Source organism: Coloeus monedula, assembly GCF_965178545.1.
Source record: "Coloeus monedula genome assembly, chromosome: 3".
Classification (NCBI taxonomy): Eukaryota; Metazoa; Chordata; class Aves; order Passeriformes; family Corvidae; genus Coloeus; species Coloeus monedula.
In genome coordinates this window covers 28,756,633-28,773,104 of record NC_138783.1, presented here as the reverse complement: position 1 = coordinate 28,773,104, position 16,472 = coordinate 28,756,633, and the positions used below count along the sequence as shown (strand labels likewise).

Genomic DNA, 16,472 nt, shown 5'->3' with positions numbered 1-16,472 from the left:
CTCACAAAGTGTCTTCCATCTTCCAAATGCTTCCAACCAAGTTTCTTGCTATAACAAATGACAGCAAGCAGTGTCCTTCCTCCCAATGTACTGTGTATAACTCCTGGTGGGAAGGGGCCTCTGGAGGCCTTTGGTCCAGGCTGTTGCTGGAAGTGGCACTGCTACCAGCAGGAGGTCAGAGCAGCTGTGGCTTTGTGTGTTCATGTATTGAAAACCGACAAGTAAAATTTAGGTGCAAAAGCTGCGTCAGAGTTTGTCACACCTGACTTTCCGTGCTCAGACTTTGCTGATGACCACCAATTCTTGAGCCTCACAGCAAGGAGCCACCATAATTGGTCACAGCTTCTGTTCAGAAGCCTGAAGGCAGCAGGAAATCAGAAAAACTAAGCTGGAGCCATCCTTGTAAGTCTTTGCAGGGCTGCAGGTGAAATCAGGAGTACGGCTAGTACTCAGAGAAATTAGGGAAAAAACCTTTTGGGACCTGGTAGTCAAACAAATACAAGTTTATTTACAAACAAAGAAGAAAACATGGCCATCACATCAAATTCTGGTATATTTACAGCATCCAGGTGAAGGATGAAATAGCAAAAGGATAAGAGGGGCAGAAGGTTGGTATTAAGGAAAGAGGAAGTCTCCTGCTGAACTGCAGAGGAGCTGAGCTGAAACAGGCCAAAACCTCCATACTTGAAAAGCTGAGGCTTCAGGGAACACAAACAGGCTAAACTCTAACTCACAGCAGTGGGCAGAGATGTAGCTCCTGGGATGACCTTCCTTAGCCCTTCCCTGAGAATTCCACTGAAGCTGACACAGCAGAGGTGAGTTTCAGCCCCAGTGCTCAGGGAGCAAGGAAAGGAGGGGAGTGACCTTTTCCTGCTAATGGATGATGAGGGGGCAGCAAGAGACTTTGCTCGCCTGCACAGGCAAGGGACCATGAAGTCGGTCAGCTGAGCTGGAAAGCGCTCTGATTCAGGGCACTGAAAGCTGGCATGGAAGAGAAGGGGAAGGCTTCATTCCAAGAGCAAGGACTGCGAGACAGGCCAGCCAGGATGTGAACTCCAGTCCTGCACCCCGGGTTCAAAACCCCCATGGAGCTACCTGCAACGTATGATTATTTTTTCTTTAGTGAGCCTTTCATCTTCTTCTCTGAGGAGCGCTGTTTCCGCACCTTCTCCTCCTTTTTCCCCAAGTTCTCATACACTGTTGACTCCTCTTTCTGCCTGTAAGACCAGGTAAAAACAAGGGGAAAAGTGGGGAAGAGGAAAAAGCCAGCCAAGCCAGACTTGCCAGAGGCAGGCAGAGCTGGATCTCTGCTTTAGGTGAGCTCTTACTTGGAGGGTTTCCGTGAAACCTTGGCATGCACGTTCCTCACTGCAGGGGGGTAGGCGATGTTCCCATACTCACACTCGTTTGGCTTGCCTTTCTGAAGCTGCAGGAGAGGAAAAACAGGCTTAGAAGAGTGTGGTCTGGGAGATGCATTTGAGGCACCATGGAAGAGTTCTGGCTGTTAAACCCCACTTTGTTCCACGATCTCAGTGGAAGTTGGTGGGTTGCTGAAGGGCTCAGCACACCGTCCGCCACTGCCAGAGGTGAGCAGCAGCTGCAAATGCAGCCTTGTACAGGAGGCAACAGTGGGGCAACAAATCTCTGGAGGCACTAGAGTGCCTAAAAGTGCCAAATTTCAGCTAAAGATTATTAAAACAGCAGGAGTTACAGGATGCTGCCAGAGGCTACAAGGAGAGAGAAAAGACACCACTTACCAAATAGCAGGAACAGGTCTTGCAGCTGCAAAACTGGGATGTGAAAGACAAAGCGGAAAGAAGAGGAAAGGAAAGTCTTTGCTTATCCTAAACTGAGTTTGTAACAAAACAGCACTTGGGGATGTTATTCAGAACATAGTTGAGGTAACTGCATTAAAACTTACTGCTGTCTAACAGTTCAGAAGGGGTTGGTTCTTGAACTGCTAATGAACTTGTCCTCTGAATTTAAAAGTCTTAGAAGAGAGGAACAGGGACTCTGATGTTACTGCACCACTGTAGTCTGTGTAGGTCCCAGTGTTAGCTTAAAGTTTGTGAAAGAGAGCACTTGGGCTCCAAACCAGCACCATGCAGGGCTTAGGCTCACAGGGCAGTAGAGCCCCTTTCCTCACCTGGATAACTTCCAGCTTTTTCTTGGTTGCCTCTATGAACTGGCAGATGGCCATGTAGATGAACTTGTACTGGGCCTCCGTCTGCACCATCCCAGATCGCTGGGCCCTCACCATCTGGATGGTCTTCTGGATGTCAATGTCACAGTCCAGCCCTAGCAAGGAGCACCAGAAAAATTTACGGACATGTTCACTGCCCTCTCCCAGTTCTCTACCAAAAGCAGCCACAGTGGAGATGAGTTAAGAAGTTTCTACCTCCATCTATACTCTTTATTCCTGTATGGACCTCCTACCTCTCCCCCTGCTCAGCATCTTTCAAGTCTGGCCCTGGAGGAAGAGCCAAAGCTCAGGGAAGGCTGAAGCCATAATAAGTGGATATGGTACAGAGATCCAGCAGAACAACCTTCTCAGGGGCATGGCAGGATTTTCTCCCACTGACACCTGACAGTTTTCATCCCTTTGCAGCTGAACTTAAGGGCAAAGCCCTCATGGGTAGTCCAGTTCACTTAGAGATCCTTTGGGGTGCTCTTACCCTTGGTGGAGATTGTTTCCACGATCATATCAATGACAATGATAGTCCCAGTGCGGCCAATCCCAGCACTGCAAGGAGAGGACAAGCAGAGGTCAGAGCAAGACAGCTCCCGAAACAAAATGCTGCTGCTTCTGGAGAAGGATGTGGCTCTTGTAGCAGCTGTTCAGCAATGCCACAGAAGAGTCACAGATTCAACAGGTAGAGAGTTGGGTTTAAGGGTATCGAAGAGGAAAAAAGCAAATATTGGGACTGGCATATGCATCACTCACAAGTCCTGGGGTACAGCTGGAAGCAGCAGGACAGACTTTCTGTATCTTACCCTAGATAAGGGATGGAGGATGCTTCAAACTCCAGCCTCTGTACCAACCTGCAGTGTACCAGAATAGGCCCTGCGTTGGGGATGCTCTCTTGCTTCTGGTTTATCTGGTCGAGGAAGCTGAGGACTCCTCCTGGCTCACTGGGTACACCATGGTCAGGCCAGCTCAGGTACTGGTACTGCCAGATCTCACGCACAGCCTTGCCCTGAGAATAGCAAAGCACCCCCCTGGTAAAACTGCAACCCAGCCCTGTCCCTGGCCTCTGTCCCAGGGTCTGAAGCCAGAGAGAATATCTCTGTCTCCTGCACACTTCTTAGTGATTCCACCACTGTGATTCCAGCCCAAACCAGGTGGGAACAGCAGCCCCAAGAATGACAGAACAGCAGCATCATCACAGCACTGAGCAGTTCCCAGGTTTAGGTGTATGGTGGCTGTTAGACCCAGGGGTTGGATGAGAGCCCTTGGTCAGACACACTCACATTATCCTTCGGACACACACAGAGGTGCCGGAGTTTGTACTCCAGCGCATCGTGCTCCCCAGTGTTCTCCACAAGGTAGGGACCATACTCCTTCGTGCTGCCCAGCTCCGGCCAGTAAGGCACACATTTGTTCTGTGTGGGCAGGGAGGGCAGGGTGAGGATGGGCAGAAGGCAGGAGGGAGAGAAAAAGCAGGGTGATGGTTGAAAGGGAAAAGAGATACCTGCAGACTGCTACTTACCCGGCCTTTTTCTACTTCCCGTGTTGTCATCACAATAATGCGCGTGTTCTCCTGCCACACCATTTGCCAGAAGTCATTGACTGTGGCATCCAGGCAGCCCTGGCTGGCAATGTAGGTCTTGGTGCACTCATCTGGGCTGATCAGGGTGTTCTGAGTGCAGACAGGGGAGAGTCAGGAGGGCTGCAGGAGCAGACAGACCTTCCCCTGCTTTGGGCACACAGCCATCTTTCAAGAGCCTCACCTTGACATAGTTGGCATTGATGTAGTCAGATCCAGGTATATTCGGGTCCCTTCCCTGGAGGATGACTCTGGAGTGATCAACTGGGGGTGCAGTGAAAGGATGAACAGTACCATGAGATACTCCATGCACAGCCACACGGAGCTCCCTCACTGCCCTGTGCCACCTCAGTCATGATTCCCAGTGCATGCCCTGTATCCTCAGCTCTCCCTCTCTGGGCTCCAACCAATCTCACTCTGTCCTCCCATCCCTCTGCCTCTGTGACAGATGACAGAAGCTAATGAGTCTGATGCAACTCTCCCTCCTTCCTTCAAGGACAGGAAAAGGCTGTGCCTTCCCTCATCAGCTCTTAAACCCTTAGCACCATACACCTCGTAACCTGCTCTGGAGGACAGAGTGGGCTGAGGCAGGGATGGCTTGGACAGCTCTTCATTGCCTCTGTCCATCTGGGTTTTTTTATAGTGGAGAAGCAAGACTCACAGGGCAAGATGTTCTTGTATCGGTTCTTGCTCTTGTTTTCCGGTCTCTGGCCCTCATGACGGTCAAACAGGTGCTTGGCTTCCTGTTTTTGCAGGCTCTGAGGGCAGAAGAAAGAATAGTCATGGCAAGGTCACAATGTATGACAGGGGAGGTGGGCACTAGGAGGCACAGTGGTGGCTCTGATGACACATGGGCATGCTGTGAAGTGAAAACCAAACATAGACTTGAGAAATCCAAGGTCTGTGCCCTTACTGTCTTGGTGACTCATTCTCCCAACCATAAAAAAGCACATTTCTACCTCACTGGGTTCACTTAAAGATGAGACTCACTCCCCAGGGGGACAGGTTCCAAACGGAGACTTCTTTCAGAAATAAATTGACAAGACACACAAGAAGTCTGTGTACAGGAAGAAATCGAGGATGGAGAATGAGGTGGTGCATGCAGAATTCCCAGAAAGCCAAATAATGTCCCCCAGAAGTTTCTTACATCAAATTCCTCCCAGAATCCAGCCTTGGACGTCTCCTCAGACAGACTTGTCTTCTTGTTCAGTTCCTGCACTCTGTTCTCAATGTCAGCAGCATTCACCCTCGTAGCATAGTAGGGCTGGGGATGGGAAAACACAACAGGTGAGAGGGAGAGAGGGAGAGATGCTGCTGGAGAGCAAAGTGTCCTCTGTGCACTGTGGAAAAAGTAAGGGAAGGGACAAAAAGCAGAAACAAACAGCAAATCAGTGCCTCCAAAGGGCCCCTAAAAACAGGAAACTGGACTTACCTGCTTCAAGTACACAAAGGAACCAGACATCTCCTCAATTCCAATCTTCTTGAAGTGTTCCACCAGATCTGCCAAGCTGTCAAACATTTCAGCACCTCCAACTGTGTAGCGTCCATTCTAAACAGAGGAAGAATGTGTAATGTCTAACTCATAATATTCACAGAATCATGGAATGGTTTGGGTTGGAAGGTATCAGAAAGGGCAGCTACCTCCAACCCCCCTGCCATGGCCAGGGACACCTTCCACTAGAGCAGGTTGTCCAGAGCCCCTTCCAGCCTAGCCTCAGAGACTTCCAGGAATGGGGCATCCACAATTTCTCGGGGCAACCTGTTCCAGTGCCTCACCAACATCACAGTAAAGTATTTTTTCCTAATATCCAATCTAAACCTGCCCTCTTTCAGTTTTAAGGCATTACCCCTTGCTGTATCACTCCATGCCCTTGTAAAAAGTCCCTCTCCAGCTTTCTCATAAGCCTCTTTTAGGTGCTAGAAGGTGCTGTAAGGTCTCCCCAGAGCTTTCTCCAGGCTGCACAGCCACCAGTCTCTCAGCCTGTCCCATAGACAAAGATGGTAGTGCTCAGGAAAAAGGCAATGCTGGGTTGCAGATCCACAGGCACCACCCTGCACCGTCCAGGAAAGCATTTCCTCTGGCAGGGAAGTCAGATGAGTTTGCCCTGAGAACACAGAGTTCATGGCACAGTGCTCTCTGTGTAGTGCTCTCAGTGGATGGAAGCCCAGAGAAGGTGTATTGCCCTCCAATCTCATTTAAGGTCCTTGGAATCTCCTCATCCCACATGAAAGAAATAGGAGAAATTGTGACAGCCATGTTGGTAACATCCATCAGACCACTGCCTCTCCTTTTGCCCTCCCACTGCTCACCTCACACATGATCTTGATGTGTGTGACTTTGAGCCGGGTCCCAGAGGCACCGGTTGCCCCAGCTGGAGCATCAGACCCAGGTTTAGGCTGGTCAGTGAGGACAGACAAGACAAAATCCCCCGGTTTGCTGAGGCTCTCCCGCACCAAGAAGGTCCAAGGGGTGCCTTTGGCCTGGAGAAGTGACTCAGCTGCAGGGCCTGACAAATGCCCATGGTACCACCTAGGAATAAACAAGACAGGGTCAGAAAAGAGGTGGAGATGCAGGAAGTGGATTCCTTTGAGCTGATGAGTGAAGAACAACAACACTGGGGAAGGGTGAAGGAGGAAGAAAGGAAGGGGGAGACAGAGAGGAAGGAATGAGAGAGGGAAGAAGTAGCAGGATCTTGGGAAAAGCAGATGAGACGAAGGTAGAGAGCTGGCAAGAAGAGGAAGGAGGCAGAGGGGACCTAGGGAGCATAAGTCTGGTACCAGAGGACGTAGTGGGAAAGCACCAAGTGTGATCCATTTTGTGACACACACAGGCACAGGTAAGTGACACTTTCTGGCTGGAACACCAGCTGGGAGAGGGTAGTCTGTGTGTTTCAGCACCTCACAGTATTATTGGGATTGTGACCTTACTGCTGCAAGGGGCTCTGGGAACTCAAGCACCAGGGAAACAAAAATAAACCCCGACGGAGACAGAAACTCTCCCATCAGGATTTGGCAGCACCCAGATGGTTGTGTTGAGATCAGATCCATTCAGGAACCATTCCAGCAACTCCTCTCTCTGAAACTCAGTCACCTCTTCACTCAAAGGATAATTCTCATTCTCTGGACACATCACACTGAAGCAATCACCCTGGCCATGGGAGTGAGTGCCAGGAGGTGATCCACGTGCACACTCCTGTCCTCAATGCAAACACTCAGCAGCTCCTTCTCTCCTCCTAGCACAAGGTCAGGAGCATCCCCATGTGACCAAGGTGTTCCCTGCCTTGCCATGGGGCTGTGGGAACAATTTGCTTCTCACAGAGCAGCTGACAGGGAAGGCCTGGCATGGTATTGGTGAACTTCACATTGTTAGGGGGCTATTCGTTCCCCAGAACTGATGTGGAGTTCAGGATGCCACAGCCCAGTCACAGAAGCAGCTGGGGCATTCATTCATTCTCCTCTGCAAGGGGTTGCTCCACACACAGCAAGAGGCTCACACAGTTACTGGCCTCAGCAAGTAACTTTTGTTGACCCTCACCTCACGTACTGCAAGAAGCAGCTGGTGACTCTCAGAGCATGGCTGTCATTAATTTCTGAACCTCCTCCCAAAGAACTGTTCAGCCACCACGTGCTCATATGCCACCTTGGGATCGGTTGGCCCCTCCTGCACATCAAAGAGGTCTCCCAGCCTCCCCTCCACTGGTAGGATGGGGTTAATACGTCCCATTCCTCCCTCCCCCAGCAAAGCCCAGCTCTTCAAAGCCACGTGACGGAAAATCACTTGGGGAGAGAGTGAGAGGAGCTTTCGTAAGAGCCCGGGGTGGGGGGGGGGGAAGTTTCCAACCGCAGAAGGAAGGGAGGAAACTGCAGGGCCACGATGCAATGGCCTTAACTGGAGAGGACAGCCAGCAGCAGACCCGCCCCCTCTAGAGCCTGATCCGGTACCCTGATGTTTCAGCCAGGATATCTCTGCTCCCTGCCTCCAGGTGCCCAAGGAGGACCTGTCCAAGAAGGACTTGTCCACTCAGAGCAGGGTGCAACAGCTCCCCCGAGCTGCATCAAAGGGCATGAAAGCAAAAGGCAAGGGCGAAACCACCTGATTTGATTTAGGAACTTGGTGTCAGAGACACATGCAAAGCGGGGGACAGGAAGGAGACTAAGCAGGCCAGGAATAGCAGGGGAACATGGTCCTGCTCTCAGCTACGTGAGTCACCCAGGCCTAGAATAACCAGGGAGGTCTGGGGCAAGACTGAGGGCTTCCACACAACATGTCCCCCTACAGACCCACAGCGGACACCACAACCTTTGCTTTTAGAAACAGTACATAAATAGCAAAGGCAACCGGAAACCAGAAGTAAAAATAGAGCCCTGTTAGGTCTGCCGTGATGGATCAAGGTATGTACAGCTATTCCTGGGGACACTGCCCCTATGGACACATAGGAGGCTAAGAAAGGCAGGAGGTACTTTTTGCAGGATTTGCCCTGGGGATGCAGGCAGGACAGAAAGGAGGCCATGAAACAACTCATCACAGACACAGCAGCTGCCTTGCTGTCCCTGTACCTCTCTGTTGTGGGGTCAGAACAGTTGAGCGGGTATCGCAAGTCGATGATGGTTCCATCTTTGTCCTGCAGCGAGCCCTGTTGCTGTGTGTAGTATTCCACCAGTTCTGACAAGGTGGCAAACTTCTCCCCTCCATACAGGTCATAGAAATCCCCGGTATTCTGGATGCGGATGTGGGTTACTTGATCACCAACCCTGTGGAATAAAGCACAGGGCAGTCCAATGAGGGGGTTGGAAAAGGGGCAGAAAAGCGTCCTGCACTACCTCCCGCCATGGAACCAGAGCAAACCATCCCAGTGAACGGAGATGGCTGGAAAGAGAAGCTCCTTGGGCAACTTGAGGGAGGGTCTAGAAGATGCTGGGAAGCTGAGGTCATTTTACAGCTTGAAAAGAACTCAAAGGAATAGAGACAGGATGAAGATGATGCCACAGGACATGTGAGGATCTAGGCAATCTGTGTATGTAACACTGCAAAGACAGAAGCTGGGGTCCAAGTTACTTACCGGACTGAAAGAGAAAAATCCCCCTGATTCTTCCGACTGGGTCTGGCCAGGAAGCTCCCATGGACACCTCGTCCCTTCAGTAAGGCTTCAGCTTCTAGCCCACTCAGGTCACGGTGAAACCACCTAGCAGAGAAGATAAAAGCAAGACCAAGTGAATAAAAAAGGCCAGGCGCTATTGTGGAGATCCGTAGGGTGAAGAATGGTCCCCGGTCAGCATCCCTAGGTGACAGCCAGCAGCAGCATCCCTTCCTCCCCCAGTCTATGGACGGTTCCCATTAGATAAGGGCGATCCCTGCCCTGATCCATCCTGCTTCCCTGGTCCCGTTCCCTACACACAGAGACCTCTCACACCCTCTTACCTCACCATTGTGGAGGGAGAAAGAAGAGGTGGCCAAGTGGCTGCCACCAGAGCAACTCAAAAAACACAGAGGAAAAATCAGTTTGCGCTGGTAAGGAAAGGGAAGTCGGAGGTCTGTGCTGGTGCACCCAACGCCAAGCTGTTCCTGCGCCTCTTGGGAGCTGGCCATGTATCTCTCCTGGAGTCTACTGTCAGTCCATTCAGACCCTCTCCATCCACCTTTTCCTGGATAGGTGCCTTGATCTCTGGCCTGCTGTGCAGTGCTGCTGGGCACAGGCAGGTGCAAGCCCGTACACAGCGGGGCACGCGCAACTCCGGGAACAGGAAGCGCTCTGAGCCATCCACTCCGCAGCCCCCAGCTGCTTTGCATACACTTCTGCTTCTCCTTTTGTGTCTTTCCTCCCCATACCCCCTATTATTTTTGGGTCCCTGTCTTTAGCACACAAGGGCTGACTCTACGCATGCATCCTGGGCTCTGGCCGTGCTCACAAAACTCAGTTCTGCACGTCCTCTGTTCCCCTTCTTCTCCAAAAGGCCAATGAGCAACATGAATGCTCCCAAATGTCCTACACGCTCTGTACAGACACAAGGGGGAATCCGTGTGAATCTAGAGCTGCAGACTTCAAGGTCCAGGCTACTGCTCTGAGTACAGCAGTGCCTGCCTGAAACCAGCCTGCCGTGGGATGGGACTGGCATAGGGAGTGGTAGCTCAGAAGGGATGGGAAGGGTGAGAGGTGGTGGTGAAGCTGCCCAGAAAGGCAGGCAGAGACCAGGACAAACAGCTACTACTTACAGGGAGCCCACACAGCACTGAGGGAGCTGAGCCGAGGACCTTTAAGATCCCAGCACGGCATACTGAGGCCAAAGCTGACAACCTAGTACAAAAAGAAGGAAAACTAACCATTCCAGTTACCTAGCTGTTTCCAGCTGTGGCCCATGACTGCCCTGCCCACAACGCTGGTTTCAAGGTCTGCAGGTCTGGTGAAAGAATGGGAGCTAAGCAGTGGCCTAAGAGTGCAATCCAGCTGGCAAAGGAGCCTGACTTTTCCCTGGGGCCATCTCAGGCAGGGCAGCAGGAACAGCAAGAGCCTTGCTCATTTCAAGTAGCAGTAGCAGCAGCTGCAGACTTCCCCACACACCACCGGACTGGGAAATCCTGCAAAAAGATGAACAGGCTGCTAACTACGACCTAGACAAAAACTCGTGGCCAAGACAGAAACCAGCAACAAAGGGAAGTACAGGAGAGACGAGTGGGAAGCTAAACTTCATTGCTAGAAAGGCAACCCAGGCACCTACAACAGCTTCCTTAGAATGCTTCTGGTTTCGTGCACATGGTAAGCCGGGGTGTGGTGAGCTGCAGGGAGCCAGAGGTACTGACTTAGAACTGATATTAAAAACCAAGGAGATTTTAAATGCACTGGACCAATTCAAGGGAACAACTTCGGCACAAAGTTGTAGAAGTTGCACCTGAAAGACAGCACTTAAATCAGAGTCAGTCTAGCAGGAAGCAAGTGTTGTTTATAGCTAAGTGTCTTGGGGTAACTTTATGATGTGTATCCCATATCGCTGCCCTATGCCCAGAAATTAATTCTTGTGCCTTTCTGTGCCTCTAAACTGAGCCTGAAGGAAAAACTGAGCAAAACTTTTTCAAAGCAGTTTGCAGCTTGTTCAAGGTCACACAGAGATAGGGATGTTTTTTTCCAGCTGAGGCAGGGGAGCGAGGAAGCAGCCGGCTTGCTGCTCCCCGGTCAGCTTTTGGCCAGTTGTTCAGTTTCTTTTTCTCTGGAGAGAGACTGAGAGTTGAACTTTTTTCCTTCCCTGGAATTTCAGATTTTCTCCCTTTTCTGCTGGACTGCTTCAACCTCAGTGCATATCAGGAGGACTTTCTACCAGGCACAGAGGGCCTGGCCCTGGGCCAAGCCCCAGCTCCGAGGAGACCAAAGGGAGGACTCTAACACTTTTTCCCAGGTTTTTTTCTCCACAGCGAGAGATTTTATTTAGCATTATTATCCTTTTTCCATGTGTTTGTTAAATAAATAGTTTTTATCTCTTTCACTTTCCTTCGAGGAAAATTTATTTTTTCCCGAACCTGGTGGGGGAGGGGTGGTTGTGCCTTCTCTCAGAGGATATATTTCTAAATTTGGCCAAACCAGCACACTAAGGGAGAAAAGGAAGGAACTTCCAGGGAGAAGTCCTGAAAGATAATTCCTGATATCAAAAGAATATTAGAGTATGTTGAGTCAATATGAAGCCAAGGCACACAAAACCCAAAACTTAGACATCCCTACACCCTACCCTGACTGAAGGAGAAAATCTGTCTGAGGAACTGAACATTAGTTGGACACAAGGGAACAGGGAAAGAACAAGGTAGCAAAGAGCCCAGACCAGAATAAGAAAGGGTGAGAGAGCACTTGTCCCATGTCACCCAGTATCCTCCAGAAGGACAAGCCACAGGGTGCAGTGCAATTTCTTGACAGCATTTTTGTGGACACAAATCCCATATCACAAAATTTACAGGATGAGTTTATGCTTCTGCTTGCTTTCATTTTAGGAAAGGACTGGATGCACGCAGCTGCCCTGGTGTCTTTGATCTGGGCTGCCTAATTAAAAACTACCAGTCAGGGGGGGAAATATCACTGTAGAGAAGCCATCAGTTGGTATCTTCGAGGTCGCTCTCCCAAATGGCTGCAGAATGGAACAGCTGAGCCACTGAATATAATAAGACTATAATTGAGCCACTAAAACATTTTTAAAATATAATTAGGAGGTCAAGAGATTTCAGCAAAGAGACTACTCTTACACTGTTGTTTGGCTTTCAGTACAACACAGGTGCTAGAAAATCATCTTGGTAAATCCCTTGTGGAACCAGGCCACAGTTAGCGCAGTAACAAATTTACAGGAGAAGATAAATGAAATAGCTAATTAAAAGACACACACATCTGGATTGCTGCAAAAAAAAAAAAAAAAAAAAAAAAAGGCACTGAGAAACTGGAAAGAATCCAGCATAATGCCACTAAGGCAGTGAAGAGCCTGGAGCACAGCAGCGAGCAAGCTGGGTTTATTCAGCTTGAAGAAAAGATGCTTAAGGAGGGATTTAACACTTGTCTGAGACTACCTAAAAGGGGCCGTGGGGGTTTAGAGATAATGAGTCAGACTTTTTTCGTGGGACACAACAAAAGGACAAGAGGCAACAGGCATCACTTGCAGCAAGGGAAATTCTGATTAGGTATCAGGAAAAACTGCACACGTGCTCCCCCCCAAGGGTGGTTCAGCACTTGCCACAGGTTCCCAGAGCAGCTGAGGAACCTCCACCCTGGCAGGTGTCAGGACTCACCTGAACAAGGCCCTGGGCTACCCGAGCTAGTTCTGGGGAGAGAGCTCTGCTGTGAGCAGGGGGTGGGACTAAGCAATCCAGAGGTCAAAACAGTCATCAAAGGAAGAGCAGAGGGAAAGGCTATGTGTAGAGGATTTTTTTGCCCTTGTACTTCCTAAGCCTCTATTAACAGCTACTTGTAGAGTTAACCATCAAATCCATAACAAATTTTGCATCCTTTGGCAAGGAGTTCCATTGCCCAGCTACAGAAACACTCCCTCCTTTGACTTGCTTATAGCCTTCTCCCTGCCTCTTTTTTATTAACACCTGGTTGCTGTAAAAAAAAGGAAAATCAGTGGGTGATTCCTGTTTCTCTCCTCCTGCTCCAAGCTGCTCGTGACCTAAAACATCCCTATCCATCCTCAGCTTTTTCCCAGGCTGAAGACTCCAGCCCTACTAAGGTGTTCTTTGTACACAGCTATTCTACACCTCTGACCCCCTTTGCTGTCCCTCTCAGAGATATTTCCAATTCTGGCATCTTGTTTTGAAGATAAGAGTGAAGGTGGGCACAGAACTGCAGTGTTCAAAATGCTGGTGAGTCATGGTCAGTGATGATTTCTGATCTGCACCACAGCCAAGCATTAAGCTAACAATCTCATGGATTTCTATGATCAAAGTCTCATTCCAAAGAGGTTACAATTAGTTCCCAGCCATTGTTTTTTATGCAAATTTTAATTTTTTTTTTGTATGAACATTGTTTTACTTAAGCCTATATGAAATTTCATCTGCTGTTCTACTGCTCACTCATTCACTGCCGTAAGGTCTTCTAAAATTATTCACAAGTCAACTCCCACCATATTACCCTGAACAACTTTCTACCATCATCCCATTTTCTCATCTCACCAAGCTGTAGTCCCAGGTCACTTGGGAATATTCTGAACAGTGTATATTTCAGATTACCCTGTGATCTGACCACTGATGACTTCCCTTCACTGTAAAAATGGGATGTTAATTCCCACCTTCCATTTACTATTTTTTGGTAATTCTTTATCCAATTTTTTTTTTTTTTAATGCTATGACTTCAGCTTCATTTAAAGACTTTGATGAGAAAATCTCGTTAAATACTTTAAATCCAAGCAAATTGTATTGGCCAGACCTGCCTTATCCACGAACTTGCTAAGTCCCTCAAAACCCCCCAGTTTTACAGGACCAGAAGTGCCTTTACGAAAGCAGATGCAGGCTCTTTCTTTAGTATCACATTCATTTTCTTTCTCCGTTATATTGTGTACCCTCTTGCTCAGATAACGACTTTACTGTTTCGTGCTTCCCTCGTGTTTGGGGGGAGCTAATTAGGAGCTCTTTTTGAGAATGAGAATTGCATTTGTTACTTACTTCAAACAGGTTTCGCTGTTGTCCTAGGTTACAGTGTAAGATGTAACCAATAGTATGTATTCCCTTATCAGCTTCACAAGCTGTTAAAACAGGTGGGGCAGTTTGTTATCTCCTACCATGACTCTCCCTTGACACCCCCTCCAGGGGCTCTCTGTTTAAGGGTCAATCAAGGACACACCGCATGACTCATCAGCCCACTGTGTGATGCCCCGCCCAGGGGAGGAGCCAACCATTCCCAGCTGTTCGGAGCTCCGCTGGAATTCAGTCATTAGTGCAGAGCAAAGGCTACCTGTGACTTGCCAAAGCCAGACGCTCTCCGTTATGCCCTGGGGCTCCAGGACAGTGCTGGACCACTGTAGTTGCCCAAATCCTTACCAGAGAGTTATACCAGCATGAATCCCATATCCTGACACTCGTGCCACGGCACTCTCCAGAGCAGAGTGCCCGTTTGGACTGTGAGGACTGCTCTTTGTTCCATAAAGGGCTAGAAAGACTGCAGCAAAAAAATTTGGACTGTGAGGACTGTGTATCCTGCTCTTTGTTCCATAAAGGGCTAGAAAGACTGCAGCAAGACTGCAGCAAATAAAGGAATAACCAGGATTTAAAAGACCGGGCAGCTGACCCGTCTCGCGGCAAAACCTGGAATGGGGGAAAACCCGGACGGGATTTTTCCTGGAGTACGGAATGGGGGAAAACCCGGACTGGATTTTTTCCAGAATATGGAATGGGGGGAAAACCCGGACTGGATTTTTCCTGGAGTACGGAATGGGGGGAAAATTCAGACTGGTTTTTCAGACCATTCAGAAAAGCTGCAGGGTGGCAGAGGAACTGCAGCAGACTGGGCATCACAAACCCTGCTTGCTCATTATCAAAGTGAGAAGAGCAACAGTAAGGATCTAAATTAGCACAGCGAGCTCCAATCCTCTGGCTATCCCGCAGCTCCTATTCGAAAGTAGGTTTTTTTCCCTTCTGTGCCAGATTTCTACTGCTGATTTTTTTATTTTTCTCACCAACGACTCTTGTTTTCTTGCCCTAACTAGCTGTTCTAGGTTACAAAGTAAGATGTAACCTAGTACGTATTCTCTTATCAGCTTCACAAGCTGTTAAAACAGGTGGGGCAGTGTTCCTTACCTCCTACCACGACTCATCCTTGAACACGCCCTCGTGCAATCAAGGACACACCCCATGACTCATCAGCCCATTATGAGATGCCCCGCCCAGGGGGGAGGAGCCAAGCATTCCCACGTGGGTATAATCTGGGATCTGGAACAGCTCAAGGAGCCCTTACCTACTGGATTCCCAGAGGACGAGAGCTACCACTAGGCCTTCAGGTGAAGGACATACCCTTTCCTAAAGGATCACTGCTTTAACAGGACCACTTCATCTGGACTGCTGCCGCCACCCTAACAGGGTGTCAGGTTGTATCCTGACTCTGTCAGTGTTCTTGTACTATTGCATTTATTTAAATTTTCCTATTAAATTCTAATTCTGACTTGGAATCACCCACTGGTTTGTTTTCAAACTAGTACACTAGCATTCACAGCACTCACCCACGGGATGGCATCAGGGTCTTGCCTCTCAGATCCCCACTGATGAAGGAATGACAGGAGCTGGTGGAGGAAGTACCACAGCCCTCAACCAAGGGGGTCCTACTAAAGAAAATAAAGCAATATTGGAATTACCAAGACAGGATCTTGAGATGGATTTGGGAGAGAGATCAAAGACCTCGATAGAGGAGAGGTGGCTTGGCACCCTCCCGGTAGGGCTGGATGCTCATGGCAGCGAGCGCCGGGGTGCTGGAGCAGCAGCTGGCAGTGCTTGCTGGTGCAGCAGCTCCCGTGACTCACCTGTGTCCGATCCGCACAGGCGAAGTCCCAAACCCCGCCTGCTCCCAGGCGGACTAAGAAGAAGGTAGCTCCTGGTCAGGCAAACCTCAGGCCTCAAGCCGAGGGCCTAATTTTCACCATTTGCAAAGCACTTCCTGGACTGTAGTTACTGAATAATCAGAGGGGTGGGGGAAGGCCAAGGCCAAGCTCGGAGAGGTAGATAGAGACGGAAGGAACCGACTGCTCTTCCTGCCTCCCATCCACTGAGCTCACGCCCTCACTGGCTACATTCCTGCCCGGTTTGTAACCGAAAGCACAGAAGGCAGAACCTGACGCAGCTCTCTCACACCTGGCTTTGCAGCTCCCTGCTCTCCCAGGCTTGGCTCCTTCACCCCCAGTCCTGTGCCCCTGAGTCAAAGACCTCGATTCTTCCAAGGGCAACAGGCACACAGGGCAGAAGGCTACAAGCAGACATACCTGATGTCCCTCCGAACCACACTGGAAAAAAACCATTGCAATGGAGCAAGGCTGCACCACTAGGTTGACCCCTCTGCAGTCCGAAAAAAGTGAGGTAAGAATTTTATGTTATGTTGCTCTAATGCAGGCTACAGCCAAATGGGGCAAGCCCAGCCCTCCCACGCTCTGCCACTCCCTGCTGCATTTTCTCTGCTGCCTTTTTCACTAATGATAATGTGCTGGATTGCACATTCAGCCACAAAACAAGGCAGCCACAAGCACTGGGGGCAGGAGTAAATT

At 49.6% G+C, this 16,472-nt stretch overlaps 1 protein-coding gene across 2 annotated transcripts; it reads right to left on the bottom strand.

Annotated features, from left to right (window-relative positions):
• Positions 1-535: 535 nt before the first annotated feature.
• PTPN6 (protein tyrosine phosphatase non-receptor type 6) lies at positions 536-16,471 on the bottom strand. 2 transcript variants are annotated; one of them, XM_082277324.1, is made up of 17 exons: positions 15,441-16,471; positions 9,187-10,341; positions 8,828-8,950; positions 8,325-8,519; positions 6,078-6,297; positions 5,200-5,316; positions 4,915-5,031; positions 4,429-4,525; positions 3,952-4,031; positions 3,711-3,860; positions 3,472-3,603; positions 3,043-3,197; positions 2,676-2,743; positions 2,147-2,298; positions 1,329-1,426; positions 1,096-1,217; positions 536-981 (listed from the first exon to the last, which is right to left on the bottom strand). In XM_082277324.1, the coding sequence occupies exons 2-16, from the start codon at positions 9,192-9,194 to the stop codon at positions 1,109-1,111; spliced, it is 1,821 nt and encodes a 606-aa protein (XP_082133450.1). In that variant the 5' UTR covers positions 9,195-10,341; positions 15,441-16,471; the 3' UTR covers positions 536-981; positions 1,096-1,108. The 2 variants fall into 2 exon arrangements, with proteins under 2 accessions (XP_082133450.1, XP_082133449.1); XM_082277323.1 differs by having other exon boundaries at positions 536-1,217.
• Position 16,472: the final 1 nt, after the last annotated feature.